The 8082-nt window shown below is 41.7% G+C and overlaps 1 protein-coding gene across 3 annotated transcripts in view; it reads left to right on the forward strand.

Annotated features, from left to right (window-relative positions):
• GALNT18 (polypeptide N-acetylgalactosaminyltransferase 18) overlaps positions 1-8082 on the forward strand; it is a 645416-nt gene that overhangs the window by 99467 nt on the left and 537867 nt on the right. The window contains exon 1 of one of the 3 annotated variants that reach the window (XM_019519579.1): positions 340-517. The exons of the other annotated variants lie outside the window; for them this stretch is intronic. Coding sequence (XP_019375124.1) covers positions 355-517 — 163 coding nt within the window. The 5' untranslated portion in view covers positions 340-354. Of the gene's footprint in view, positions 1-339; positions 518-8082 lie in introns of those variants that run through there. 3 annotated transcript variants of the gene reach the window in all.

Raw genomic sequence — 8082 nt, forward strand, 5'->3', positions numbered from 1 at the left:
TAATAATAACCCGCGGGAAGGGCGGGGGGGCGGGAAGGCGCGTGTGTCCGCGGCTCCGGCCTCCCCCCGCCACCCAGCGCAGCCCCCGGGCCACAGGGGGGGGCCCTCCGTGTCCCACAGGTATCCTCGGCCCCGGGGGAGCCGGGGGGGGGGAGAGGACGCAGCGCATACAAGAGGTGAGAGGATCCGACACACGCCTGCCCGCTCCCCGGGCATCTCCCCTCGGTGCCCGGCTCTGTCCTGCTGCCCGGGTGCTTTTGCAGAGCCCCCTCCGCCCATGCCGGGCTTCCCCTCGCGCGCAGCCGGCCCTCCCCGAGGGGTTGAAGTCACCCGCTTCTCTTCCGGGGGTGAGAGATGGCGGGTCCTGCCCCTAACGGCTGGCAGGCGGCCCTCAGGTTTCTCCGGCTTCCTCCCCTCCAATGTGCAAGCATCGATATTCTTGATAGAGCCGCAGCCCAGGGCACTGCTGCAGCTTTCCCTCATTTAAGGCAGGGGATTTCCAAAGCAGCTGTATTGGGTAAGTCCCTGACTCTCCTCCCTGCTCCATGCCCGGCGCCCTCTTGCAAATGCCGGATGAGTTCCAGAGGTGGCTTCTGTCAAGTTCTCTTTTCAGGAAAACAGCAGGCCTTATATCGGCACGCTGGCTTGGTTGCTTGATAAGAAATCAAATCATTCCTGTTCCCAAAACGAGAGCGTTCTTCCAACTCATGACGTTACCGTTGCTCGTGGGCCTTTTCAGTTTTGTGTGCCCTTAAAAATCCTTTCAGAAACATTTGCAGCTTGTCTCTTGGAAGTACTTGTGCCCACAGCTTGGTGATAAAATCTCAGCTGTATTTGGGGGTGGCCCGGGGGAGGGGGAATAAATGGCACATTTAGAAAGTTTTTGTTACTCTTAAAGAAACCACCTGGTCATGTAGGCAGTCATTATCCCTAAACTGAATTAAGGTTTGCCTGTGCATGTGAAACCATGGTGATTGTGTGATGATACTTATTAGCAGTTACCCGCTTTCGCTTATAATTGTGTTTTGCTCAACACTCAGTTGACTTTTGGATTGGCGTCTTGATGAGGTTCTGCATATGATAACTTAAGGGCATGCGTGTATGTATCTACCTACTTGTCTACTTACAGAGCGAGAGAGATCTGTGTAGGACAGGTGACCCCCCACGATGGGTCTGGCCTGCTGTCTTACCTACAGCTGGCCACTCAACTTTCACTCAGAACACTATTTTATTAGAGATGAATCTTCCTGAAGTCATGAGTATCTTGAATAAAAGGGAGTATAGAGAAAATGATTAAAAAAGGAGAATAGTAGGCTAGACACTGCACTGTCCAAAAATTGTGCTTTCTATAGCTGACTGCTTCGTTGCAAGGCTGGTACCAGCCAACACAGCTGTACATCCTCAGTTCTTCTGAAGGTGTTGAAGAGTAGCTGTTCATCTTCAAAATGTTTGTTGTGCACTCTTGTTTTGGTAGTTGGCATATAACAGTACCTACTCTCCGTTACATCTGCTCTACCAACACCACACACTATTTTTCACCTGTTTATTAATTAGGGGTACATGGATCAGTTGTAAGCTGGTTATGCAGAAAATTGTGCATGATAAAGACTTCTAATTTTGCACTTGTGCTAACTTGGGCATGTGCTGTGATTGTGATGCACAAGGTCTCTGTGCCCATTTCCATTACAGGCAGTCTGGTATAGATTTGGCCACGTTGTAACTTATCTAGAAAGAGGACCATGGAACATGGCATTTGCAGAGATACCAAGATGTAGGGATGCGAGACTGGGGCAAGGGAAGAGATTTTGTTGGGTGGCCTTGGTAAGTTGCTTCACTTTTCCATGGTCTCTGTCTGCTCAGGAGGGATGTACCCACTTTACACCAGAAGGCTGTGACAATTAAATAATGATTCTGAAAAATGTAACATTGTCATTTCTATTATTTCTTCCTGAGTAAAAGGCACGCACTGTACTGTAAAATATTACATGCTGTCAGAAGTTTAATTTCCACTTCTTTAGAGTTTGCAAACAAAACAGCATATTGTTTTTTGGAGAGGATTTGTGTGTGTGTGTGAAAATGATGATGAGACCAGATGGATAGTTTTATGTATAATGCAATCTTTTTTTATGGCTATGAAATGAACGTAGTGCAAATGTATCTTTTAGTGTGCTGAGCTTTATTACTGGACAATATTCTTTAAAAGGCTAAGGTTAATGAATATTGTATTAAATGAAGTGTCAGTGGTTCTGATTGAGGGTTTGAAATTGAAATAAAATGCCTCAGTTTACATGGAGACAGTTCATTCTATCAAGTCTACATGGCACATGCTGATTAAAAAAAAATCTCATTTTATTAATCAATTCAAGAGTACTTCAAACAGATCACAACACATCATTCATCTTAATAACACACCATCTATTTGCCTTAGGTTAGTTCTTGTTTAGCACCAAGTTGCATGTACAGTAGGAAAATTGTTAGAGTTGATATATTGTTGCAATAAAAATATCAGAAGAGGTGGGATGACAAGAGAAACAGCGCTAACAATAATCATCTAGCAATTTAGTATTTTCTACAGTCTAGTTTTTAAATGTCTTAAAAGATAGATCATTTCCCTCAGAAAGCTGATCTGCAGTCCAACAGATTTAACCTCAAATGCCAGTGATTTTTCATTTTTTGTCCTGAGCTGTTTGCAGTGTCATCGTGTGCTACTTAATGCTCATCAGACACTATTCTGAGGTGGCTGTATTTCGTTGTTGCTGTACCTACAACAGACCTAAATGAATACATTTAATACGTGGATGTACATTGAACTCTAAAGAAAGTATAGAGTGGAATGTGGTTCTTGTTTTAAAATTTCTTGACTAGCAGATAGTTAGTTACTGAAACACCTAAGTAATACTTGGAATTCAGTGCCAGGTACTTCCATTGGGGTACATCATACATTGCTGCCAAGTGTTTCATCTTTTCAGGGCATCTCATATATGAAGCAGCATAATTTTTGAGAGAAATGTATAGAAGACAAAATAGATGTCCTTAATTTCCTGACTTTTCTGGAATGAATTTTTCCTCTTCCTCTGCCCCCCCCCCCCTTTTTTTGTTTCTTTCAGTATAAAAGATATGAGGCTTTCCGTCTTTGGGGAAGGGCACAAATATATCCAATATCTGTGCGATTATATGTGGCAATGTTGCAATAGAAGTATGGAAGCCCCTAGAATATTGCATAAAACCAGGCCCACAGGATCCGACCCTGGCACCTCACTATACTTATTCTTGAGGCAGTTTCCTTCTCTGATACACAGTTATCAGCAGAGTTATCAAATCTGTCCTAGTTCATTTCTGCCAAGCACAGAAGCAATCAAATGTATTTATCACTAAATAAAATGCAAGTATTCCATGGTGATAATGAGTGAATACATTTTGATTCTGGGTCTGTGATTTATGCCCTGACACCAGAGCCATACATGAATAACTTTTGAGCCCTGTCTTTGTTTGAAGTCCGTGAACTAATTGTGTGAGGAAGAACTGCTCGAGTAAGGGTAAGTCCCAGGATTCTTCCCCTTTTAGACGCTAGCAGCCATGTTCAGACTTCATGTCAGTGGAGATTAGTTTGAGTGTAGCTGTCACGTCCCCATATGCTTTGAGATGGAAAATGTGCGGGGCAGGGGGCCAAGGAGCAACCAAAACTTTTAAAGTAGCTTGAGCTAGGGGAGTGCAGCTCCCTAGCAACCCTGTATTTACTAACTCCTCTGGAAGCCCAGTACATGTAGGTGCAGACAGCAACTGCAGGAGAGTTAACAACCATAAGCCTACTCACCAGAGCCAGAAATGCAATTTTATATTTATTAAACTATACTGTATGTAATTTTCTGTTTTCTATTCACTATACCCTTCCTGATTTCTGTCCTCCCTCACTTTCTCTCCATCAGCAATGACTAGGAAACAGTAGCTGGAATTGGGGATTTGTAGTTCAGCTATATTGTATAGTGTCTTGGACCAAATCTTATTACTGTAGACAAGACATTTCCTTTTTTTACTTGATAGATTTGCTTTTGGCAGACTCTGCTTCTCTGATGATTTTAGCTGGAATAGGTCAGTTCATCTGCAAGAAATTTGTAGTGGAGATGACAAAGCTATTAGGAAAAAGTACATCCATTTTCTTTTCACATGTAAATTACTGAATTATCTGAAAACCTTGATAATTTAGACTTCTTAACCTAGTTTAGTTTATAAAGGTGTGATTTGCATAAAGCATCCTTTTAGTGGTCTGTAAGCGTATAGAATCCTAAGCACTTAGTTGGGAAATGGAATGGACAAAGACTGTATTGTAAGCTTTTCCTTCTACAAGATCAGTTGTAGTAGGAAGCGTGGCTCACAGTGTTTGTCTCATCCTTTTGTCTTATGAGGTCACATGTTTAAATTCTGAGACTGCTGGTGTGTGTTAGGCTGATTGTTGGATTGTGACAGAAAGCACATTGTTCTTGAAAGGGTGGGACAGCCAGGGATATTGTTAGAAAGGCATCAAAATGAGCACGAAAAGAATTATAGTAATAAACATAAATATGCCATTCTTAAAGAGAACATGGTTAAACACAGAACATTATTAAATGTTTTGCTAACTGATTCTCAGTTGCTTAGTAATCTTCATTACAGGCATGTTCAATCACAAAAAAAATCAATAATAGCCTTTAGAATGAGTGTCTAATGGTTGTCTTGAATGAATTGAGTGCTCAGGAGCAATCAGCATTGCATTTTATTTTTGGCAGAGGTTTTTTTTTTTCTTCAAAGATGTGTGTGCAGAAACACATGATGGATGTTTCATATGTTGCATATTGAGATTGGACTCCAAAGTGGTTGGTCTAGAGAGTTGTAGTCATAGTTAAGCTAGACATTAAAGACTGGGATTTTCCTAGTCAAACCAAATTACTATTGTTCATGAACCAGGTTAAAAAAAGGAACCAAAGCTAGAGTTAATTAAAAAAAGCCTACTTAAATTAGCAATAAAATTAGAGTCAGTGCTTTGGAAGGCATGCTTTGTAATGAAGCTGGAAAAGTCCCAACTGTCTTATGGTAATTGCTGTTCCCCTTTTCCTGAAAATATTTACTTCGTAGCACCCACAGGAATTGAGTCCTGGACAACTTCAGGAATGATGATTAGTTTCTCTGTAATGATAATTTCCCCAACTAAAGTACTTAAGAACATCCCTGATTTATGTATAAAAGGGCTTGCATATATGCAGTTCCTTCAGTATGACAAGAAAAGAAAAGGGATGGGGTGACCTAATAGGCACTTAGCTGGAAATGTTAGAAGTATGGCAGACAGTTAAATATGGTTGTTTTAGGACAGCATGTGTTTGCCATTGGCAGACTGAAAGGACTAGCCCCAATAAGTCATAGTGGCAGGGGGGAAACTTTTTTTGGAAAGGCAGTCCCGTCTTGGGAAGAGTTAGCAGAGAAGAGGAAAACATCTTTAGGGTAGGGCTACTTCTGTAATAGGTATTGCTTCATCTCTATATGACTATGTAAACCCATTTATTTATGGGGCTACCTGTGAATTTTAAGGTGTGACTACAGAATTTGCCTTTTGGTATTGTGCTCCATCTGGGGCAGGGCAGATGGACTGTGGAGATTTTGGTTCATGCTTGTAGTAAGGTCACTGATTTGAGTTAAGCTTGAGTAAACAGTCCACATCAGTGATAGATACCATCTATATTAATAGGCTGTTGTTTTACCAAGTAGCAATAACTTAGTAGATACATGTTTTGGGAATGTATGCAGTCCCTCATTGCTGTGATATTTTGAGTGTCTGTCTCTATTCCTCCCCCCAAAAACACTCCCATGCAACCCTCCCTTTGCAATCCATGGGACTTAGACGCCCAAGTAGCTTTTTTGATCCAAAGAAAGACATAGCCAGAACTTATGTGCTTTTATACAGAGGTATGATCCTGAAAATCTCCACTCAACTGCTGCTTAACTCTGGAAGTGCCTTAAGTCTATGAGCTCTGTAGTTTGTAACCTGGATGTTCCTAAACATTCTGCTTCTGCACTTGTGTAGGAGTGCCCCAGTCTTGACAGTATCTGGTTCTTGTCTAACATTGACTAGGGTCCAGAAACTAGGCGTGACTCCCTCTAAGTACCTTGTCAGGCTTTTGGTCTAGTAGTCATGCCCAGAGAACTCCAGATATGCACAGACAGGATTGGGCTCACCACTTGGATGCTGATGCCTTTCTCTTTTATAGTTTAGTATTGAAGGAATTTGCCCAGGATGTGGAACACCCAGATCCAATTGCTCCTTTGCCTGTAGAGATTCATATCCACATCTCCTGCCTCCCAGGACACTGTCCTAATCCCCTGGCTACTGGCGAGTGTGTGTGTAGCTGGCTATTGGCTAGCGTGTGTGTATGTGTGAAGGGGGAGGAGAAGGGAGTACTTTTCTCTCTTCCTTTTGAAGTTGTGCCATTCTGCAGAAGGATTCAAGATCCCTCAGGCTGATAAAGAGCACAAGAGGGAGTGTGATTCTACAGCTTAGTAGTTAGGGCACTTTCAGGGGGCAAGGATGAAACCTGGATTCTGGTCCCTGTTTACAGGATTGTTTTGGTTTCTTACATAAAAACTGTTGGACAAAGTATAGAAATGGCATTAGGATAAGGGACTGGTTGTTAAGTCTCTTCCTTCCAGAGAGTGCATCATGCACTGAACTACAGAATCATGCTCCTTGTTGCTCCCTTTGGCTGAATGAATCCTGAGTCACTGGCAGATGTTATATTTATCCTTTTAATTAATGGACGTTTTGTATGATAAATGGTGACATGTCAGACATTTAAGCAATTTATCACACAATAAAGAGAGGAACCTACCTCAAAATTACTTATTGAATATGGAACTTGTTTGTGGTAGGTATGCATCACGTGATAAACTTCTGGATTTTAATGTCTGGCACATTACTGAGTCCCTGTTTTATTTAGTCCTGTTTTCCCTTCCCGACTCTCCCTCCCCTCAGCTGAAGGGTTTGTCATTGAAATGGTGTTATGAAAGATGCATAAAGCACTGCATAATGCAGTAATCTGGTGCTACCTATTTGAATGCCAACTAGAGAAAGCATGATGATAAATAAAAGATCAGGGCCAGATTCTGGCTCTGCTATGGTAGCCACAAAGACACCTTAATGTGTTATGCTACAATTTTCCCAGCATGGGTGAATCCCTGGTTATCATTGGATTAGCACAATGGCTTCTTTACCAACTTTCATTGTATTGAATGTAGTTGAGAAAAAGACACTTTAGTTGGGGACCTGCTTCATTTAATCATTCTTTGGCTGCTGTTAGCAGCTGTAGTAATTTCAAGTAGCTCTGAGGCTACTCTAATGTAGGTTATGTGTGGCATTAGGATTGTCCCTGAAGTTTAAGACTGAAGTCATAATGCTGATTTACAGGTGTTCTGCATATATAATGCACGGTGTTCAGGATTTAGCCTGTAGTTCAGAATAGAAGCCATGGAAATGTTAATAATTGGTGAACTCTTTTGCTGACCTCAAATGGCAGACCAATTTCTTTAATTTGTGTTTTAAAGACTTTGGGGATCAGATCTGAAGTTTTAGTCTGGTGTCGTGACCCATACAAAGACCTATGCAATAAAGTGAAAACTGGCTTCATACCTTTCTGGAGGTTACCTGTAACTTTCTGCATTCTCTGATATATATTCTGTCTCCTTCTCTTGCCTCTTACACTGTCTGTCTTAAAGCCAAGCTTTCCCCACTCTATTTGCACTGGAATCTTCATTTGTCTCTCTCTCTTCTCCATAGATTAAAAAAAAATGCAGTGGGTTTGCATTGAGGTCAACTGTGTTATTCTGATTGGAGAAAAGAGAAGTTCACCCTTTTCTGTGCTGTCCTTTGCTACTTAAAGTTGTTGCCTGTTCGGCAAAATGAAGGTGATACAGGTTTCCCTGGCTTTATGTGTGTTCTGTATGTGCAAATTCGCTCTTATGCGATGACCTTTTTATACCAAAACTTGGTTATGCTAGGTGAATTCACTCATATATGAACAGTTTGGTGCATGCCCACAGTCAGCTACTTTGTGCCGTGCA

The sequence above is a fragment of the Gavialis gangeticus genome, unplaced genomic scaffold (genome assembly GCF_001723915.1).
Source record: "Gavialis gangeticus isolate Ggan-Ray unplaced genomic scaffold, GavGan_comp1, whole genome shotgun sequence".
Taxonomy (NCBI): domain Eukaryota; kingdom Metazoa; phylum Chordata; order Crocodylia; family Gavialidae; genus Gavialis; species Gavialis gangeticus.